At 42.4% G+C, this 23,626-nt stretch overlaps 1 protein-coding gene across 5 annotated transcripts in view; it reads right to left on the bottom strand.

Annotated features, from left to right (window-relative positions):
• The window catches only part of DEPTOR (DEP domain containing MTOR interacting protein), a 160,933-nt gene that overhangs the window by 102,728 nt on the left and 34,579 nt on the right, over positions 1 to 23,626 (bottom strand). For 3 of the 5 annotated variants that reach the window (XM_040979370.1, XM_040979369.1, XM_040979371.1), the window contains exons 2-3: positions 18,227 to 18,405; positions 17,082 to 17,205 (exon numbers count right to left, since the gene is read on the bottom strand). The exons of 1 other annotated variant lie outside the window; for it this stretch is intronic. In XM_040979370.1, coding sequence (XP_040835304.1) covers positions 17,082 to 17,205; positions 18,227 to 18,405 — 303 coding nt within the window. Of the gene's footprint in view, positions 1 to 17,081; positions 17,206 to 18,226; positions 18,406 to 18,749; positions 18,977 to 23,626 lie in introns of those variants that run through there. One more of the 5 variants, XM_040979372.1, reaches the window with a different exon arrangement.

The following is a 23,626-nucleotide window of genomic DNA, read 5'->3' on the forward strand; positions in this document are numbered from 1 at the left end:
GTCCTAGCCTTGAACATGCTGGGATCCCATATGGTCATTGGTTCGTATCCCAGCAGCCCCACTTCCCATCCAGCTCCCTGATTGTGGCCTGGAAAAACAGTCGAGGACGGCCCAAAGCTTTGGGACCCTGCACCCACATGGGAAGAAGCTCTGGGCTCCTGGCTTCGAATTGGCTCAGCTCCAGCTGTTGCAGCCACTTGGGGAGTGAACCATCAGATGGAAGATCTTCCTCTTTGTCTCTCCTCTTCTCTGTATATCTGCCTTTCCAATAAAAATAAATAAATCTTTAAAAAAACAAAAAAGCAAGTCATAAACTAAAAGGGAAACAAATAATCTGAATAGATCAAAAAGATAGACAAACTGCATTAAGCACAGAAAAACCTCAATCTTTTCAATTATCAAGGAACTGCAAATCAAAGCTACAGGATGCCACTTCGTAGCCATAAGTTGATCATAATTTTAAAAAAGTCATATAACAAGAACTGGCAAGAATATAAAGGAAGTACATGCTCATCTACTGCTAGAGGCACAGCCACTTCAGAAAGCACCCTCACGGTTCCTTCAGTGAATAAACACAGCTTAATACTACATGTGACCCAGCCACTAAACTGCCAGATAAACACACAGAAGAGATGAAAACCCACAGCATCAGAAAAACCTATACCTAACGACATTACTCTCCCTGGCCCCAAAGCAGAAAGTCCACCAATGGATAGAACTGAAAAACGTCAGATATCCATACAATAGGATAACATTTGGCTATGATATAAAATACTGAAATATATACCAACATAGAGAAACTCTGAAAACTTCCTAACATCCTAAGCTACTTGATTCCACCCACGTGACATATTCAGATCAGAGAAATATATAGAAACAGAAAAGTAGATTAATGGATGCCTAGAGATAAGAAAAGTGAGTGGGAAAACAACAAAGATGACTAAGGACAATGAGGAAGTTTCCTTTTTAGGTGACAAGAATGTCTGACATTGAGTATGGTGGCGATTGCACTTCTCTGACTGTGCTAAAAACCACTGAATTGTATGTTTTACATGGGGAACTCCATGGTCTGGGAATTGTATCTCAATAAAACTGTTAAAAGTCACCACTCTAATTTCATTTATTCATTCACCCATTCACTATATACATACATACATACATATACTGAGCATCCTTTAAATCCTAGGAGATGGAAAAATAATGGCACGTGGCCCTCATCCTTAAATTGCTTACCTTCCAGTAGGAAAGCAAACCTTAAAAATCCATGTGCTATCACAGAGGTACAGAGAAATACACAACGAAGAGGAGGCAAGGGAATGAAACAACCAAGTCCAGCACAATGAACTTGCAAATTCCAAATGAAAAAGAAAAGTAAACTAGCCCTGGGAGCCAGTGGGTGGATGCACACAAAGCAGCAGCAAGTACACATGCATTGTGTGAGAGGGTGGGCCAAGCTATGGTGGGCAGGGAGAGAGCAGGCTGAAGCATAGAGAAAAGCCCAGGGAGATGGGCATGGCCACTGGGCAGAGATTAGGACAGAAGTGGCACAGAGTGCATGGTAAACTGAGCTCAAAAGAATGCCAAGGGGGACAGCACATGACCCTCAGAGACAAGCACTCAGCTCCTGTTTGTCAGATGGTAACCTTGCTCTCAGTTCAGCAAAGATGTCAGCACTGAACGGACACTCCACCTGTACCCATCCTTGGGACTAGCGAGATGAAGCAAGGTCCCCATCTAGAAAACCAGGAGGAAGCAAAGTAAAGTTGCTTTCCTGAAGCTGGGTAGGGGTTGTACATCCTCTGCTGCATGTTCACTGGCTGGAAGTGACTGTACAGGGCAGCGCAGAGTCATCAGGACCAAAGGGCAATGACTAACTTAAAACCTCAGCTCAGCCAAGGGAAGATGAGAACATAAACCCTCCCGAGTGGGAGCCACCAATGTGTAAGCAGACACCTGAGGTTTTCGGCCATCTCTCAGCACGGACTGGAGAGAAGGGAATGGTGCATGAAGCAGAATACGATGGAAAGCACAGACGTTACAATCCTCTCTATCTGGCTTACGCAGAAAGGAAACAGGAATACCAAACAATACCCAGGGCTGGACAAATGGACTTAGAAACGTGGCTGTCACTGCCTCTTTTCTGCTGTATGAGCACCCGCTGGCTCCTGAGCAGCAGTGGCAAAGGCAGGCTTCCTGGGTTGGAATCTCTAAACTGCTGTTTCAAGGCTGTGGTTAGATTCTAGAATCTTGACTTTCTTCTTATAGCTAATGAATATATACATAGTACAAGAGCACCTCAAAGAACACAGGGAGGGATGGAATTATAAGTCGATTTGAGTGTAAACAATTTTGAAATTCATGCAGTTTCACAATATGATTTGTCTGTCAGTTTTTTTAGAAGACCCTTCATTATTCAATTCAACATTGTAATTGTAAAATCTACAGCTGATATGTTGAGGCATCTGGCACCTTTTGTGACACGAGTGGCAGTGAACAGAAGATACACAAAACAGATACAGGAACACACACAGATACAGCAGTACTTGCACAAGTACTCAGTTACACAGACACACAGGTTCTGGGAGGTGTTGCACACAGCCAAGACTTGCCAGTTCCATTCATTCAGGGGTGCAATGAGGGGAGAGAAAGTGGTACCCAAATGACTGATGAATCACTTTAAAAAGTACTTCAAATTCTAGAAAAATGCTAACTCTACCGTAAAACTTTAATCTAGAACATCAGGCTATGGTAGAATATTTAAAATATTTAAAATATATTTTAAATGGGCCTGGCGCAGTGGCACAAGTGGTTAAGGTCCTCGCCTTGCACGCCCTGGGATCCCATATGGGTGCCGGTTCTATCCCTGCAGCCCCACTTCCCATCCAGCTCCCTGCCTGTGGCCCGGGAGAGCAGTCGAGGACAGCCCAAAGCTTTGGGACCCTGCACCCACGTGGGAGACCCGGAAGAGGCTCCTGGCTTCGGATCAGCATAGCATCGGCCGTTGCGCTCACTTGGAGAATGAATCATCGGACGGAAGATCTTCCTGTCTCTCCTCTCTGTATATTCGCCTTTCCAATAAAAATAAAATAAATCTTTAAAATATATACGTATATATTTTAAATGTTCTCTATAAACATTTAAAATATATTTTAAATGTCTATTTATTTGAAAGTCACAGTTACAGAAAGAGAGACATTTTTCTATCCACTGGTTCACTTCCCAAGTGACCACAATAGCCAGGGTACAACCAGGCTGAAAACAGGAGTCTCACCAGGGTCTCCCACAAGGGTGGCAGGGGTACAGAACCATCTCTACTTCTTTTCCCAGGCCATTGGCAGGGAGGTGCTTCAGACAGGGAGCAGCTAGGACACAAATGGCACCCACCGGCAACCCTGGCATTGCAGGCAGTGGTTTTATGCGATAAGCCAGAATGTTACCTCCAGTGGAGGTTCTCTCTTTTTTATTTTTATTGGAAAGGAAGGTTTTACAGAGAGGAGGAGAAACAGGAAAAAAAAAAAAAAGATCACTGGTTTACTCTCCAAGTGACTTCAACAGCTGGGGCTGGGCTGGTTGGAAGCCAGGAGCCAGAAGCACCCTCTGGATTTCCCATGCAGGTGCAGGCTCCCAAGTCTTTCTCAAGCCACAGGCGGGGAGCTAGATGGGACAACAACCAGGACAACAACCAGTACTCACATGCAAAGCCAGGGCTCACAGGTGGAGGAGTAGCCAACTGAGCAATCATGCTGACCCAAGAAGATATTTTATAACTGTACTATTTGGATGTGGTTCAGTTTGGTTCAGGTGTGTTCAGTTTGTAAAAACGCATTGACCTGCATACTTTTACCATATGTACTTTATGTAGATTACATGTCAATAAACTTAACAATGCAGTTATAGTTTAACTACAAATCGAATAAGGTTAAAAATGCTACCCAAATTTTCTTTCTTTCTGGTGTTAAAGCGTCTTTTGTTCAGGGCTCTGAAATTAATAAATGCCTTCTGTCAATTTGCTGTTTTTTTTCTATTTAGAGGAACAATGGCTTTGCTTTCCCTCCCAAGCTCTGTGTGAAGGGACTGTAATTAAAAGGGGGTGTTTTCATTTGGCAAACAAAGCAGAAACATCAGCTCAGAAAATACACCTCTTGGTCACATCTTCGCATTTCAGGGCAAAGCCACCAACCCAAGGGAGCACCACCTACACAGGCAGTAAGGATGAAGGACGCTCCTCTTCCTCTGAAGTCCTGGCCCCAGCTCCCGCTGGACTCACTCCTGGATCCCAAGTCGACTGCACTTCGGCACGGTCTCTTCTCACTGTTGCTCCGGTGTGTTCTCCTCTTTCTGCTGCCTGTGTTCAGCTCAGCCTCACTCTGCCCCATCCTCCTGGTCCAATGACAGTGAGTCCCTCTACACAGAACTCTCTGTCTTCAGATTTCTTCCAGAGAGAATCAACTGACACACAAGGGTAAACCAAGATCCTCAGAATCCAAGCATGCAGCACTTGGCATTCAATTTCTGGGCGTTCACTGTGTGGGATGTAGGCTTCTGATCCAAGGGTACTTCAAGATGTTTGTGGAAAACAGAAGCGAAATATAAGACTGTTTTGATGTATCTTGAAAATGCCGTCATATGACGACTCTGCACAACTTTACAATGTATATATTGTGAAAAGTATTCTGAAACAAGGTTTTTAAAAAACTCAAAATCCTATATACAAGAGGCTCTCAAAAAGTTCATATAAAATGCATACTATGAAAAACTATACCTGGATTTCAGAAATCTCAGCAACTAAAGATTTGAAAGCATTTGACTTTACCCAAAATACTTCAAGTTTGCTTTCCTCACCTGTAAAATGATCGTGAAAATGGCTCCCTCCTAGAGGTATAGGAAGGATTCACCGTGCTCATTCTCGGTGAGCAAATAAAAATTAGGGTGTCACCAGGAACACAGAAATGCTGGGTGAATGATGGCTGTGGTTATTATTTTTGGCATCTGAATGTATATGATCAGCGCCTCCAACTGTAAACACAACCAGTGACCCTAGACCAGTAAATACATACAAGCAGACTAGTAAATATATACAATATACACCGGATTTTACTCAAATTTGAAGAGAGAAAAGGAATGTCTAATGTCCTTTCCTAAATGAGAATTCCAGGTACTTTCTCTCTATTCATCTCTGCGTCAAACGTTTTTTTGGACACATGCTGTGTGCTGGAAATCGAAGCTCCAGGACCTCAGAGCTTCCAGTCATTCTGGCGAGAATGAGTCATCAAGTATCCTGGAGATACGGGTGTTGGATTAGAATCTATGGTGATGGCAGGAGCAACAAGAGTGGGAGCTAAAAAAAATCAGTTATAGTCTACTGATTTGCTATACTGGTATAAAAACAGGCAAACAAAGTACAATGTGCCTACTTCAGTCCTCATAAGATACGCAGTAGAGACATGTGTTTGAAATAGTGATCAAAATGCTACTTGGGACACTCATGGTAGCCTACAATAGTGGGGGAAGTAGTGGGGCATGCTAAGAAGCGCATTTGTTTCCTCTCATTTACTTCTTGCTAATGTCTCTGACTGAGCCATCCAGAAACCAGACAGCAATGGAGCCTGCTGAGGAAATTCATATAAATCAGTCTGCTGGGTAGACACCAGGTGGGAAAAGCAGAGGGAACAGATCTGAAAGGGCAGGCACGAAGAGCCCCTACACAAGATGAGCATCTCACCGAGCCAAGCAACTAGTGAGCTAACGTGCAGGCGAAGGCTCCGGACGCACGTTTTCCCGTGTGTACAGCGAGCTGGCAGCTTGCTCAAGTCAGGACCGCCTTGCTAGGCTTTGCTCAAGTTCCTGACCCACAGAGGCTGCCTGAGATTAAACAAATATTGGCTAATTTAAAAAAAAGAAATTCAACAACTTGCAACAAAATGATCCCAACTGGAGACTATAATGCTCAGCGAAATAAGCCAATCCCCAAAAGATAAATATCATATTCTCTCTGATATAATGCTATGCTCATGCAAAATACAAAACAAATAGCTATACTGTAAACGTGTGTGTGTGTGTGTGTGATTTTATAGATGAGCTACATAATGGAGACTAGCATGCCAGGAAGGGAAGATACATTGTAGTATATATCTCTACTCCCAAATAAAAGGAGGACTCCCAATGAAACCATTAAATATATCTTGACACTAACTTTTGTACCATTGCGTATATTACAATGCCATGATATACTTAAATAGCAGAATGTTAACTTGTAAACATTACTGAAGCACTATACTTGCTATAATAATATGGGGGGATGGTGAAAAAGGAAAATTGGGAGGGGGAAGAAGATGGAAAGCTGGGATATCTACAAAATTGTATCAAAAGTTAAAAAGGCATATGGTTTTTTTTTTTGCAATTCACATAACCTAAGTGCACAGCAGACTGTACACTTTTCCCTAATATATTAGAAAGCTTACATGTTCTGCATTAAGTAGGACTCCATTGGTTTTCATCTTATTTGTTTTCACAACAGGCCAATGAAGTATGCATTTTCTTTCTTTATCACAGATAAGAGACTTCAAAAGATTAAATATTTTGCTAATAAGTAGCAAGAGAAGAGTTCTTACTTAAGCTTTTCCAACTTCAAGGATCCTGAATGATTTCTCCTTTCTACCAGGTTGGTAAATAATTTAAGAGATGGAATTAGAAAAATAAATGTTACAGGAACTTGGTTCATAGGTCTGAAATTAAACAGGATTAGTAAAATTTTGAACTAATCAGTACAGTCAGCCTCTACTGGCAATGAATCCAACCTACAGTTCTAAGAGCAATATATTTACTGTTAAGTCACTTCTAAATAGTCAACCTGCAAACATATCTACAGATGACAACCTAAGTTTGATGGCTTCTGACAAACCCAGCTGGCCTGCTCTCTGTTCTGCATCTGAACAAAGCTCTGAGAGAACTGCCTCCTGCTGAATCAGAAGTAGAGGATGACATTACAAACACAGGAGGATAGAATTTCTGAAGTTAGATCCTAGGAGCTGACATGAGCCAAATGATGGGAACTTGTTTCAGGTTCATATAAAGTCTACTAATCATGTATAAATTTAGTGCTCATTACTGCTACTACCTTGAACTGAAGCTGCAGGGTAGGAACAGGTTAGATGATGGGTAGTAAGCTGCAGAGCAGGTTCAAAGATGAGGGCCTGCTCTCCGGCTGTGTGAACTCGGGAGGTTCCCTGCTCACCAAAGGCAGAAAAGCAATTAACTCCTTGGTTTGAAAAGCCTTCCAGCAGGCAATGCATAGAAAGCCTTGGTATGCCAAAAGGACCACCGAAGGGCTACCTGCCCCACGTTTGCCACCTTCACCACCATCAACACCTTACTCTGCCGCCTGCTCAGTTACTCTGGTCTAAGGCAGCCAGTCCTTACAGTTCAGGTATCACCGAGCTTTTCCCTTTCTCTTGAGTGACACTGTACTAATATAAACCTCTCTGCCCCATACCATCCACTGAATACTATGGACAATGCTGTGATGACTAAGTGTGCAAATAACTACAAGATCCTGCTTTCGGAGCTAGCACAGTGGCTCAAAAGGCTAATCCTCTACCTACAAGTGCCAACAACCCAAATGGGCATCAGTTTGTGTCCCAGCTGCTCCAGTTTGGATGCAGCTCCCTGACTATGGCCTGCAAAAGCTGCAGTGGATGGCCCCAAGCCCTTGGGTCCCTGTACTCATGTGGAAGACCGAGAGGAGGCTTCTGGCATGGATCTGTTTCTCCCTCTGTCTCCCTGCCTTTCAAAGGAATGAAAATAAACATTTAAAAACAACAAATTGTTTCAAAATCTTTAAGCAAGTTAGCATCTTTTTTTTAAATCCTACATAGAATTCATTTTTAGTTTTAGGCTTGTATCATTTAATCAACTAGCAAAAATGAAGGGAACTTGTTATTAACCTCAAAATACAGGGTGACTACTGCCACCATCGATCAGCTGCAAATCCAATCATTTATGTCTGGCGTGATAGCCTAGTGGCTAAATCCTCACCTTGCAGGTGCCAGGATCCCTATATGGGCACCGATTCATGCTCCAGCTGCTCCTCTTCCCATCCAGCTCCCTGCTTGTGGCTTGGGAAAGCAGTCAGGACAATCCAAAGCCTTGGGACAATGCATCTTCATGGGAGACCCGGAAGAGCTCCTGGCTCCTGGCTTCAGATGGGCTCAACTCAAGCTACTGCAGCCACTTGGGAAGTGAATCAGTGGATGGAAGATATTCATCTCTGTTTCTCCTTCGCTCCGTATATCAGTCTTTAAAACAAATCCAATACTTTGTGCCTCTTTCTGATGTTGGAAGATAAGTCTCCCAGTACTCTCATTTCTCTTCCCATCTTGCAAACAAGGCTCTCACAGCCTTCAGCTTCAGATGGCCATGTTTCTCATGTGTGTCTGTGCGTGAACAGACCTGGAAATTGATAGTCTCTCCCTCATCTACAGGCAGATTGTATTTTTGCCAATATAAGCCTGGCAGCGTCTCTGTCTGGGACAGAGCCAGGTTTACTTAAAGATCCTATAGGACCTTCAGAGTTCTCAAGTTTAGGGTCCCTCTTCTACAACATAACCCACTGTGGGTGTAGGTATCATCTGGCTTTCAATGTGCTTCTTTAAAGCAATTAAGACTTAGATATGGACTTGGCAAATTGATGAGCTTCTGGTCACCACTATTACGGAAAGCAGTAAGCTGTCTTCTGTCAGTCCCTATTAAATGGTGGCAGGCATATTTTGTTAGCTTGCAAATAGGATAAAAATCTCACTCTTCGCAGTTCTTGTATAAAATTACTTACTTTTAATATACATGGAGGGCAGAGAGAGTCAGAGACAGACCAAGATAGAAAGATCTTCTATTACATTATTCACTTCCCAAATGCTTACCACTGTCAGGGGCTGGGCCAGTCCAAAGCCAGAAGTCCAGATAACTCAATACATGTCTGAGACATCGGTGGCAAGGACCCAAATATTTGAGCTATCACCTGTTGCCTCCCAGGACACATATTTAATAGGAAGCTGTCATCAGATGTAGCTCCAGGTATTTCAATATGGGAGGCAGGCATTCAAATTGGTATCTTACCTGCTGTGCCAAGTAGGGGGCCCTAATGTTTTTTAGTTCATCAAACTTGAGAGAGATCGGCTAAGAGAAAGGGAGAGCTATTTTTCATTTGTTCCTCCTGAAATGTGCACAATGACTAGACGTGGGCCAGGCCAGGAGTCAGTGCTGGGGAACACAATACCGATCTCCCATGCAGGTGGCAGGAAACCAATTACTTGAGCCACCAATGCTGCCTTCCAGTAACTGCACTGGCACAAAGTTAACATTAGGAGCCAGAGTTGGGACTCAGTCCCAGATACTCCAATGTAGAACATGGTTATGTCAACTACTAGGCAAAATTACATCTGCTGTTCTTAATAGTTCTCGACATTATCAATATCATCCCTGATCAAATATAGAAATAGTTGCAAAAGATAACAATTCTTTGCCCACTAACATAGCAATTTTAGAGAACCTGAAATAAATTGAGAAAGTGAGAAATGTTTATTTCCAAGTTCTATGAAATTACCAATTATTGGGCAATAGAAGCAAACTGTGAAAATGTACTTGACATTATTCATTACAATTTGCAAAACAGTCAAGAAATATTTAAGATAAAGTCTTAATTTCTATAGTTTTGGACCAATGAAGTTTGAAAAACATTTTTGTATTAGCAATAGGACAAGAAGGAGTCCAAAACTTGGAGACTTCCTTTTTAAGCCCAGCTCCACATCTCAGGGTCTATGCCAATCGCTAGATCTCTCTGCAGCTCATACCTCCCATTTTTAATGAAGTGTGCCTGCTGGGCACAGAGCATACTACAGAGCTGAACAGAGGATCAACTAAATAATGTAGAAGGTACTTTTGTAAACTCTAAAGAGGCCAAGCAAGGTAACTCAGAGTCCTTTGTTCAGTTAACAAATATTGACTGTGCCAGCCACTGCAGAGAACAAAAAACTGCAGGACAAGCAATAGAAAAACCTCTGATAAGATAAAGCATACAGAAAGGCTCTGCTCCTTTGGATATTGTTTTTCCCTTTTATTTCCCTTCGTTCCTATGGAAAAAAAGAGCAAAGGAAACAGTGGGAACGCTAATGGCACAATCATATGTTACACCAGTTATTCAATCAGCCCCTAAGTTGGATAAATACACTACTAGTGGTTAGAGAAAAGCTGCTGCTGCTGCTGCTGCTAAAAATAAATAAGTCCCCATGGACAAAAAAAAGACCCAGTGGAAAGGGATTTGTCCCACAAACAGCTGAGGCTGGACCAGACTGAAGGCAGGAGGAGCCAGGGACTCAAATAAAACTACTTGAGCCAATACCCACCTGCTGCCTCCCGGGGTGTGAATGAGCAGTAAGATGGCATTAGCAGCAGACGTAGGAGTCAAACCAGGCACTCTGATATGTGCGACAGCCATCTCAACCTGTTGTTTAATCACTAGGCCAAATGCCCACCCAAAGGGTAAGGGCACCTCTAACTTATTTATACACACACACACCCACACCCTTATTAAGCAGTTCATAGAGGAAATAGTAATCCTGTTTTGGCTTTTTCCTTAAAATGATCCACTTTTCCAACTGCTAATGGAGAATCAGGGTCTGCAGCTTGGAATACATAATTCCCAAAACCTTCTACCACCCAAAGACAACACACACAGATTCTGTGGAGTTCTATATTGTGGGAGGATTTGTCCCATTTATAAGAGTTTCTTCCTTTGAAAACTAAAAAAATCTGGGAGAAGGTGAGTCATGGTCCTATGTTGAGGGTCATGGGTTATCTGTGTCCATTTAAAATTAAGTGGGAAACTGTAAACTCCATACCCTCACTGTGACATGTGATGCTCTGTCTGATTCTTTGCACCTTAAATCAATTGACCATGGTGAAGGCTAAAGGGAGTCTGGTAATGAAAAGTGCACTGTGCCCCAAAAGTGTTTACACAAATTCCTCAAGTCCACAGAGCAAACTCAGTCCACAGGCACACACCCTCTTGCTCAAACACTCCACCCCCGCCTCCCTCCAAACTGCAGCAGATGAATGCTGCCATGCACCAACACTGAGGGAGGCCTGTCCTGTGTGCTGACCACTTTCAGTCCACTTCATCCCCACCAAGTCATCAAGGTCCGTAGACTCATGACCTCTGCCTATTCCAAGAGCTAATGAAGGCCCAGAAAGGTGCAACCATTGGCCCAACTGCATGCAGCCAGGAGTCACTTGGTAACCAAAATCCTGGGTTCTGAACCACTACACTTGGCTATGTTTCAAAGTAATATGATAAAACAAGAACAGCAGGTGTCATCAATTTTGCTATTATTATTTGACTTTAATAGAAATACCTCACATTTCTTGGGCTCTCACTCCTTGCCCAGCACAGTATAGTTAGCAATGCACAAATTTCATCCTCCCTACAGCCTTTCCAAGTGGGCTCATGGAGATCAGAGAGGCTGAGCAGTCTGCTTCGGGTCACAGTGAAAGCAGGGAAGGATGCTGGGACTGGAGACCAGGGCTCAACTCAGAAGCCCACACTCACTGCCACTCACCGAGCAGGAGACCAGCCTCTGGCCTCTTAACATTTGTCCCAGTGCCTCTGAAGCAAGAAGTGACATAGAAACCAATAGCCAGAGGAATCATTCAAGTTTTAACTTTGACACAATTAGTTTTGAAGCAAACTGTGGCTTACAATACAGAAAACTTAGGGAGGTCGAGGATTAGCCTCAAACTAGCACAGTTCAGCAAAATAAGGTTCTATTAAGAACCCAACACCATCAAGCAGGAGAAGGGCCAAAAAGAAATATTGACAGTAGAGGTAGTTCCCCAGAGCTGGGAGAAGAGGTGAGAACTTACAAGGCCTCTGTATTTGCCAGCCTAGGCCCAGGTCTAAATGAATTACTTAACCAATTTGGGTCCCAAAGACTCTAAGTGAAAAGGATAAGGCAAGTCTTCATAGATTTTATAAAGAAGCACAGATAAAATAATCCAAAGGTAGTGTTTTGGAAAGGAGCTAAACTTATAAAGGCACAGATGCTTTTCACATCTTCAGAATACCATGCAGATTTTACCACTTAGGGGAAACTCTTTACTCTCCTTTTCCAATGTCTAACTTTCAGATCTTGGCACATTCATTAATTTTGTTGTTTTCTTTTGGTTTGTTTGTTCTTTCCGGAAAATGTTAAACCCTGACAACTTATAAATCCCCTCTAACATATTAAGGCAAGCTACATTTTGAAATAAATCTGATTTCATTCATCCAGTGTACATGAAAGGACTTTATCTGTAGCTTAGTTTCAGCAAGTCTGGGGTTTGGGCTCTAGGTTCAGATTCTAGCTACTATTTTTTTTTAAAGATTTATTTATTTTTATTGGAAAGGTAGATTTACAGAGAGAAGGCGAAACAGAGAGATCTTCCATCTGCTGGTTTACTGCTAAGCAGCCATAATGCCTGGAGCTGAGCTGATCCAAAGTCACGAATCAGGAGCTTCTTCTGGATCTCCCACATGGGTACAGGGTCCCAAGGCTTTGGGTCATCCTCCATTGCTTTCCCAGGCCACAAGCAGGGAGCTGGAAGTAAAGTGAAGCAACCGGGATACGAACCAATGCCCATATGAGTTCACGGCACATGCAAAACGAGGACTTGAGCCACTAGGCTAAAACACCAGGGTCCCCAGCTGCTATTTATGAGCAAGGAGACCAACAGGCAGAAGGAGTTCATTTCCCATGATCTCAAGGTTGGCAGAATATGGGCTCCATTCCTTTTCTCTGGAGACAGAGTCCCTGCCTGAACCAGGCTCCTACAACCAGCAATACATCGTATGCTCATTTTAATACATTATGCTACATAAACACCTGCCAATTGCCATGACAAGAAACAGCTGACCAGTGAAAGTGAAAAAAGTTGGTGTCTAGATTCACACATATGTGTGTACTGGCAGTGGAGGGATAAGTCCTCCACCTACTCCTTAGAAAAACCATGAATTTTCCTCCCCTTGACTAAAATGTGCCTTCCCTTTCATAATTAACCTCTGCATGATAAACTCAGTTCAAACACAGGACTCTCTCCTCTGAGTGAGCCTATACACTGACCGTTAAGTGTGTAATTCTGCTTTCTCAATGAAATATTTGCAGCTTGCTATTCACTGTTCTCCAATTCACTCATCCATTCGTTCTTGCAAAAAGGAAATCAAGAAACTGGTTATCAGTTGGCTCACAGTCAGCACCGGTTAAACAACCTTGGGTAAATGATTTGTCCTCCCTGCCACATTTCCCTTATCTATAAAATAAGGGCAATAACAGCATCTCCCTGGGAGTTGTCACAATAATTAGAGAAAGGGGATTAGGCAGAATCTGCTGTTATTATACTCACAAGGAACACATATTTTTCATGACCTTCATATAAAATGTTAGACATATTCCAAGTAAGGACTTCAGGTGAAAAAAATTGAGGGAAAATCTCAATTCTAAAATAATAAAATACTGAAAAAATGAAATGTCAACAAAACCAACTAATTCTTTTTTATTATCATTTTATGATACAGTTCCATAGGCCCTGGAATTTCCCACCTCCTCCCCTAATTCTTTGCGGTTTTTTTTTTCAAAGAAAAGTATCTACAACTTAGAAAACAATCATGCATGCTGAAATTCATGGGCAGATTGGCTTAAAAAAGAAAGAAAGTGTATAAAAATAATTAAGTGCATATATTAAGTATAACTGCTGAAATAGGTAAATGGAACTGTCATTCCAAAGATCCTGCACAGATATTGCCGTTACTAAAAGTGAGGGTTACCTCTTGCTAAGTGTCAGGTCAACCAGGGTTAAGTAATTCTAATTACTTTTTCCATCTGCTAATTTTACAAGCAGCTTAAAGAAATAAATGTGCAAGGAAATGAATACGAACAACTAGCAAAAGCAACAAAACTGATTGCCTCATCAAAAATCATATTCATAATTTTCACCAAATATTTACCATAACATATTGACCAGGCCTTAGAAGATATAACGAGGGCCAGTGTGAGAGCATAGCAAGTTAATGCTCTGCCTGCTAGCACCAACATCCCATAAGGTAACTGGTTTATGTCCCAGCTGCTCCACTTCCCATCCAGCTCCCTGTTTGTGGCCTGGGAAAGCAGTCAAGGATGGCCCAAACCTTTGGGACCCTGCACCTATGTAGGAGACTCTTGGTTCCTGGCTTCAAATAGGCTCAGCTCTGCCCATTGCAGCCGTTTGTGGAGTGAACCATAGGAAGGCTCTCCCGCCACCTCTACTTCCTGTTCTGTAAAATCTGCCTTTCAAATAGAAGTAAAATAAATATTTTTAAAAGAGATACAAAAAAGATGGTAGGGCAGGCCTCAGCCTTCGGTCTCTTAATTGAATGCAAGGAACAGTCAAACCCAGCTCTCTGCAGGTGAAATATGCAGGTTTGACACTGACTTAGCCCTGTAGCAGCAAGGGAGGAACTCCAGTAAGGGTATGTTTAACATGAAGCCAAGAAGAGTCTGAGTGCTCCAGGAAAGCAGTGACAATGGCACGAAGGCTTTCCTACCAAAAGAAATGAGCACTTGCAGAAAATGGCCACTGCTCTATTTTCTGCTCTCCCAATTGCTTCCCATTTTCCTCAAATATAACCCATTTTTAAAGCATTTATTTCATTATTTGAAAGGAAAAGAGGCCGAGAGAGAGCTCCCATCTGCTGATTCACTGCTCCGATGCTCACAACAGCAAGGGTTAGGCCACACTAAACCTGGGAGCTGGGAACCCATCCAGGTACCCCATGTGGGAAGCAAGAATCCGATCATTTGAGCCAAGACCTGTCACCTCCCACAGAACACCCTGACAGAAACCTGGAATCAGCAGTGGAGCCAAGACTTGAATCCAAGCACTCCAATGCATGCACTCCAGCTGACTGCTTAACCACTAGCCAAATACACAACCTGAAAACACCAATTCTTCCCATGACTATAGAACCTAACATGAACTGGCCCCTGCCCATCAACTCCTGTTCTAGTCTTTACTTCCAACACCATGACATCATCACTGTCCTATAAGATAGCAGTCACATTCCTGTCAAAGCCACCTTTACTCTTATTGCTCCCTCTGCCAACAATGCTTTTGCACCAGATATCTGAAGAGCTCACTTCAATCCAAGGTCCTCTCTTCAGGAATGTCTTCCCCGACTCCTCTATTTAAACTTCTTTACCAGTCTCAGTCTATCTTTCTTTCTAGAACCAATAAGCACTTGTACCACATACCATGTGTACCTGCATGTACTTAGCCCTTGAGCAACTGCATGCACAACTGTAACACAAGTTCCACGAAAGAGCATTGCCATTGGTTCATAACACACCTCCAGGGCCTATCACTTTGCAAGGCCTGTGGCTAAGACTCAACATACATTTGTTGGCTATTAACCAATGAACTAACAAATCTCCTAATGGCAGAGAAGGTTTTGGATGGTCCAGAAACGCCGTTCAGTATGAACGGCACATAGGGTAGAAGATGACAAGAGAGGAGGAAGTTGGCCAAGTTCTAGAAAGGTGTAAATTCTTTTTATTATCTTGACTTCATACCTATACCATCAGCAATAACAGTTCTCTCCAAGATGCTCTCCATTGCTGCTCATCACTGCCCCACAGTGTACTACCCAAATCCCAAGAAATCAGCTATGGCCAATGAAAAATCCTTGAAAAGAGCAATATTGACATCTTGGCAACAAAGAATCTTCTATCTTTAAGACACTATCATGATAAACTAAATACCTAAAACCTGCTTGCATTTTACAAGAAAAAAAAACTAAGAAAGAAAATAGTGACAAAATAGACACACACACACACTACAAAGGTTTTGCTAGATCCTTCCATCCCAACTAGCGGGAGTCAGAGAGATGGAGGATCTTCTATTTTTCTATGTGGAAGGCAAGTGACTGGAGATCTAGTACCGCAGATGGCATGAAAACAGCTCCAGGAACAAAGGCAAACAGCTGGGGAGGCGCCCGTAACAAAGGACAGAGGGAGGAAAGTCATCGCTACCAGGTTCACAACTGGAATGGCTGTCATGTGTGGGAGTGCAGAACCAACCACAACTCCTCAGCTGAACTCGTTAGCACGTGATGAAAAGTGTTCTTTGAACTCCCATTACAGCACTGGGAGGCAGCTGCTGTCACTGGCCCCACATCACGACAGTACACTGAGGCTTACAAAGGTCAGGTGGCAGGGCTAGAATTCAAACACTGGCTGTATCCTAACTACCAGGCTACTTAATCTAATCACTCAGAACCACGCCCAACTCCCACTCCCAGCACACTAAGGCTCTTTCATGTGGCAAATACATATTTTTTTTTCAACTCCCTAGAGCCTGGTAAGACAGTCTGAAACAAAGAGGGGGTGTGTTATTTCTTCATTCCTTTCACTAATGGAAGCCATAGGAAGAAAATAAGAGAGGAGGATGGAAAAGAGTCCACAGGAGTTGCACGTAAGATCAGAGACAGATGCCTTGTAGAATTTTAGATCTGTGATTAAATATTTTTGGGTTACAGAAGATTCACCTCTCCTGAGCAGCTGAAAAGATCACTCCTTGCAAATCTCCTGCCTTTGTAGTTCCCTCTACTTATCTTTGACTTGTGGCTGAGCTTCCCCTGTACTTGACCCCGCTTCTCTAAGCACCTACAAGGCTGACCTCAAGTTCTATAACAACAGTGTTCACAAGAGAGAAAGGACATCTGCATCCCTGGCTGGCAAACATCAAGCTCCAGCCTTTTGTTTTCACTCTGGAGTTCTCGTAAATCAATTCTAACCTAGAAAATACGATTTAAACAAACTCCGTATCAAGAACCTTTCAAAACCTACTTAGTTTCCAACACAGGGAAAAGTAAATGGGCGATAGTTTTCTCATATGAAAAGGAACACTTATGTAACCAGCCCACATGGCAGAGCCAGGTTGAAGTCAACATGGAGACAGACTGAAATAGCCCTGCTTCTCTCTACAAGTAAAGATTATAGCAGAGGATTTGCCATGGGACCTACTTCTCATACAGTCTCTGTCCTCTCATGAAGGCCTTCACCTCGTTGTCCAGTGGGAAGGTCCCATCATCTTTTCTAAAGCGGTAGAAGAGTTTGACATCCTTGAATTCCTTATGCTCATCACACACTGAAACACAACAGACACAGAGACAAATGAGCAAAATCAACTCATTTAATTAGTCAAGTGGTAGAAAATACCAATTAAGAATCATTTCACTGCTTAATTCCTTCAGGTCACAAATATCTGTTATTTAAGGTAATTCACATATTTAGCACTGTATCAGATACAGAGAAAAAAATAATACAGGTATTATTATCTATTATCATGATCATCATTGTTATTATCTACAAGAAAATTACAACATCAAATTCTTCATGAATTCCAGAAACACTTTTGGAGCATGCTACTGGGGCAGGCACCAACCTCAGAGAATGTGAAATCGAGTGAGAGAAAGAGAAATGTGAACATGGTAGGACCAAGTGCAGAACAGGAAAGATACTGCAAAGGCAGCACAAAACACTTGTTAATACTCCCAGAAGCTCAGGAGCCCAGCTTTGGGCAATGGAAGCTTCTCTGAAGAGCTTGCATGTAATGGAGATGGAAAAAGTGACTAGATAAAGGGCAAAACCAAGGACAAATGATATTTCAGGCCAAGAGAAAAACAAATCCAAGAGTCTAGGCCAAGATAAGTGAATTTTTAAAGAAACAAGTTCATGAATGTTTACCAAACCATTGAAAACTAAAGCAAAATCTTGGAAATAACTTAATGTTCATCAATGGGACAGTAGATAAACATACAATAACACCACTGAATTTGGCCAATGACACAAGCACAGCGGTGCAACTGAACACGCAAGACACAGTATTGATAGGATCCTTCTCACATTCTGTTGATCACGTGGCAAAAGAATCAACAAGCCTCTTTGTCATGACCTAAAACGATGGGGTATGTCGCTCAGACACATGTAAGGGAGTACATGGGAGTAACACTAGGGAAGAGTTGGAGGGAAGAGACGGGATAAAATTAGAGAGGCATTCAGGAGACAACATAAAGCAAAACATTGTATTTCCTCAATGGGTAGGCCAATGCAAAGATTTAGTTCTCCATATGTACTCGAGTCACCTTGATGGCCACCATGACACTCACCGTGATGAATAATGCCACGGTCAGCCAATTTCTGCATGAGCTTAATTGCCGTCTCTCTGTCGGAGGCTTCTTTGTGCTCAATCAGCCAGTCAATCAGTTCTTTGGCAACAAAACAGTTTGGGTAGGTCTTGAGATGATGTCGTCTATCTTTAATAACCTTTTCTTCATGCAGCCTCAGCCTGGAAAGAGAAATCAGCAATCACTTTCGGCATTTTGATGACAACACAAATCAGTAAACGGATGCCCGACAGCAGTAACAAAACAGCCTTAACTGCACTGGGGTGCCATGAAAATGTCTGTGCCACTTGGCAATTTCCATACTGTCACGGTGCCAAGGCCACAGCAAGTGATTCCCTCCTTGGGAAGCGGGGAAATGTCAGGGGTTTTAGAAAAAAAAGACCCTCTCATTCCTTCTTCACTCCTTTTTCTCTCTTCACCACTGGGATTATGTTTCAACCAACAACCAGAATTCTACAAAATCAAAACAAAAAACCTGTACAAATCTGTTGTAAAATTCCCCAACCTCCGTCAGATTTCTCACGGTGCACCATGTTGACAGCCACTCATTCATACAGCCAACACTGATGGATGCCTGCTGCCTGTCAGGTTGGTTCTTCAGGCACCAGAGACAATCCACCGCCTTCACAGGAACCAGTCTTTCGTGAGGTTTGCTAGGCTCCAAACACCGCAGCATGCACTCTATTTTTCAAATTCACTTTTACTTGAAAGGCAGATTTTCACAGCGAGAAGGAGACACCAAGAGATCTTCCATCTGCTGATACATTCCCCAAACAGCCGCGACAGCTGGAGCTGAGCCAATCTGATGCCAGGAAACAGGTGTGGGGTCTTTTCACGCAGATCAGAGTCCCAAGGACTTGGGTCATCTCCCACTGCTTTCTCAGGATATAAACAAAGAGCTAGGTTGGAAGTGGAACACCTGGGGCATGAACTGGTACCCACATGGGCTGCAGGTACTGCATGCAAAGGATTAGCCTGTCAGGCCATTCCTGGCAACAGGCACTTTAAAAGATTACCTTACGTACAATGCTTAGAACAGCCTTCCCAGGAGTTATTGCCACCCGCCTTTATTTTTTTTTTTTTCCTTTCAGCTTTTTTTTTGTGTTGTTAAGGCAGGTGGAACTTAGGCCCCAGAGAGATTAAGAGACTTGCCTAAGGCCACACAGTTAATGGGTGGTGAAAATGAGATACAAATACTGTGGTCCTCACTTCAGAGTCCAGCAAATCACCTCCAGCCAGAGGATGAACAGGGAGCCCAGAGGAGGTGATGACAGCTGCTGAACACACACATACTTCCAGAGCAATGGATTGAAGTAGGAGACAGTGATGGTTCAGAGTCTTCCCTGGCCGCCCTGAAAATACCATGACTTTTTTAAAAATCTTAAACTTGCCCCTTAAAAAAAACCTTCTTCCATTTGCCTTCCTTTTTAAATGATGTACGTATGCATGTATGTATTTGAAAGGCAGAGTGGCACAGACAGGGAAAGTAAGAGAGATCTTATATCTGTTGGTTCGCTCCCCCAAGAGTTAGGAAACGGCCAGGCTGAAGCCAGGAGCCAGGAACTCTGCAGATCTTCCACATGAGTGCATGGCCACAACTGCTTGGGATCACTGAAGGCAGGGCAGGCAGCTCCAGCCTCTGCTTTTGTGTCATATCTCTTCCATCTGTGTTACTGTGACTGGCATTTGTTGTGCTTGTTCCTGAACTCAAGTAAATCCCTTAGTCTGCTGCTTCTGTACAGACTTCATATTCTAAACTAATTGGTATTTAGAAAAAAAAATGAGAGTAAAATATCTTGAGCAAAAGTTTGATACGAGCATTTATAAAAAAAAATAAAACTGAACTAGGGCCAGCACAATGGCTCACCTAGCTAATCTTCCACCTTCAAGCACCAACATGTCATATGGAAGCTGGTTCTTGTCCCAGCTTTCCCACTTCTAGCTCCTTACTCTTGGCCTGGGAAAGCAGTGGAGGCTGACTCAAAGCCTTGGGTCCCTGCACCCACAAGGGAGATCCCAAAGAAGCTTCTGGCTTCAAATTGGCCCAGCTCCAGCTGTTGCAGCCATTTAGGGAGTGAATCAGTGGATGAAAGATCTTTCTGTAACTCACTCATTCTGTAAGTCTGTCTTTCCAATAAACAAATCTTTTTTTTTTTTAATGAACCATCTTGTGCATGGTATTTTATGACATCTGTTTGGGTTAAAGTCTATTTTGTATGTTTTTATTACTGATCCTTATCCAAGTGCCAAATCACCAAATGTAAGTATACCAATGGTGCTTAATTACTGTAGAATAGATTATCATCTGTAAATATTATCTAAAACCTACAAGTTAAGACATACTATCGGACCAGATAAGAAAAGAGCATAATAATAAATCTACTAATAATGGAGATAAAGATGGCAGTGATAATGACGAAACACCAAAAAAGCCCAGAAAATATCTTTTTGTTGGTCACAGACTAGGTTTGCCAGATTTAGTGGAGAAAAGATGCAAGAAGCAAGAAATGCAGTTAAATCTGAATTTCAAAGAAACATTTTCAGTAGAAGCATGCTCTAATTCCTCCACAGGACCTACTTATCTAAAAATTTATTCACTGAGTCTGCAATTCAATTTTTACTGTGCATCTTGCATTTGATCTGGTAACCTACTGGGGGATGAGTTTTATTAAACATGAAAGATAGAATTTTACTATTTTAGGCAAAAGGGACCTACACTGATAAAGAGGAGACAGAGTCCTTAGGGTGCCCTCTCCAGGGAGAGCTTGTATGTAATTTTTAACAGTATCTGATTGACCCAGAAGATACTCCGACCCCTGTGTTTGGGGCCAGACTGGACCCCATATGTTGAGGACCTGAGTGAAAACACAAACTGTAAAGACTGTAAATTACAGGAGCAAAACCAAGACACAATCACTTCTTAATATTGAGCAAAATTATTAAGCAAGCAAAACAACAAAAACTAGGCTGGTGCTGGCCAAAACAGGAAACTCTAAGACACAGCTGCACAAAATTGCTTTAAAATAACAGCCAAAGAGAAAGAAGTTACGTTTAGTGGTCGATTAAGATGCTGTCAGAGATGCCCATGTGTGATACCTAACTGTAAATAGTGATTCCATCTTTCTTCCCTTGTGAATAGTTACCCATCTGCAATGGTAAAGAAAACACATCTTCCATTCCTTTTACAGACTCTAATTAACAAAAGCTAACTGCTAATGTTGAGAGTGATCTGAAAGTCTGTTCTATCTGAAAGCCGCTGGTCCTCAAGGGCCAATCAGGTGAGGAAGGAGTTTGCAGTCACCAACCCAAAACCAGCCATGCTTCGAACTCAGGAGCTTCAGAACCTACGCTAGAAACCTTCCTGACAACTTCTGCCAACTCCTTTCTCCTTTCAAAATCCTCCTGCCAACTTGCAACCTGAGAAATAAGAGATCTGCTTTTCCCACCAAGATGCCGACATGTTGAATAAACCTGGTCTCTTGTGCCGACTCTTCAGAGTTGCATCACTGAGCAGCCTAGGCCTAACTCAACGGGTATCGAGATCACAGCATCTGGGTCCCACTCCCAGCTCCACTTCTCACTCAGCTTTCTACTTATGTGCAGCCTGGTGGTTTAAGTAGTTGACTGAGTCCCTGCCACCCACCAGGACCAAGTTCTAGGCTCCTGTTGTCAGCCTGGTGCAGGTTCAACTGTGATGGGTATTTAGGATATAAACTAGCAGATTTCTCTGTCTTGGTCTGTCCCTTCTCTGTCTTTGCCTTTGTGTCTTCTTTACCTTCTAAGCAAATGAAAATAAACAAAAAATAATTAAGTAGAAACCAAGAAAATTACTAGAAGATTATGCAGTGACAAGGTAAGGTAAGTCAGGATGCCGAGTCAATGGCATTCTCAGATTTTACAATAAAAACTCCAAATTTGACAAGTAAAAACCCGTCTTCTGCTTAGGGAAAAAATAGGTGCAGTGCATGAAATGAAGAACTGGATGTTCACTCTGACAGTGAACACACTTGGATTCAAGTGTAATTTGGGGAACCAAGATAGCCCCCACGGCACTGTGATACACCTTTGACTATGTAACATGAGCCCCAAGATAAGAAACTGAACACAATATTGATGCAAAACTATCTCTTTAACTTGGAGTACAGAAACTTAACTCAAAGGGGGAAAACAAAATAACATCATGACATCTTACAATGAGATATCACCTGCTTTAGATCACAACACACATAACATCGGGGAACTGCAAAGTAGAGGCACAGCTGCCTGAATTAAGCACAAAGATAGCAGCAAAGTCAGGAGCTACACAAAGCCAAAAGATTAAAAACACAAAAAAGAAAATGAGGGAAGGGAAGAAGAGAGTGTGCGATAGTTAAAACAATAACGCCAGTCTGGAAAAAAAAAAAATAAATTATTCTTAAGTATTGTGGCCATGAAAAAAAAAAAACAGCTTATAAAGAACATGGGTTAAATGGCATCTGTCCTCATCCCAGCTGTCATTCCTGCTTTGTCCTTTTCCCAGTCCTTCTAATTGCTCCCGTAATGAAGACTAGTCAATAAAACATCCACCCAAGAAAAAAAAAATAAAGAACATGAATTCAAATGGAAATTAGAAACTCAAAGGTAAAATGATTATGAAATGGGAGATACACATGTAAGGAAACAAATAGAAGTTAGACAACATTTTCACCAAAGACAAAAATACATAGCTGAAAACTAAAATCCTGACTGCTATAAGGGAAGAGAGAGAAGCACCATGACAATTATAGCAGACCAAACAAAGACAACAGGCATGGCGGATTCTTCAGAAACGCGCCTAGATTTATTTCTGTTATGCTCTCAACATACATAGGTGTAACAAGACCCAAGCCAATCAGCCATGAGCACATAGTTCCAAGAAAGGCTTGAGTGATTTTCAGAAAAAGAGTTTGCACCGCAAGCAGCAAGGCTTAGTTCTTATTGCAATGAGGTCATGCTGTAGTTACGCAACTGTGTTTCAGGGTGTGGAGAGCTAGGCGGACCTCAAGGAGATGCATTTTCCTCAGCTCTTGGGGCCTCCCTGAAACGCACCCTACAAGGTCAGAGGGGAAAAGAAGACCAAGAATGCAAAGTCTCATCTCCACCTGGTGCTGCCAGTAATTCTGCTATACTCAAACTTCTGAGCAAGAGTGGATTTAGTTTACTGGCGTTTTTCTTTTAAATATCTTGATTTTCCACACACTTTTAAAAGAATATTTATTTTCTTATACACTTACAAGGTAGAGTGACAGAAGGAGAATCAGAATGTGTGTCAGACAAAGAGACAGATCTTCCACCCGCTGGTTTACTCCCCGTCTGGAGTTCCATCTGGGTGGCAGAAACCCATGTACTTGAGCCATCTTTTGC

The sequence above is a fragment of the Ochotona curzoniae genome, unplaced genomic scaffold (assembly GCF_017591425.1).
Source record: "Ochotona curzoniae isolate NIBS_2020 unplaced genomic scaffold, NIBS_Ocur_1.0 contig_3190, whole genome shotgun sequence".
In the NCBI taxonomy this organism is placed as follows: Eukaryota; Metazoa; Chordata; class Mammalia; order Lagomorpha; family Ochotonidae; genus Ochotona; species Ochotona curzoniae.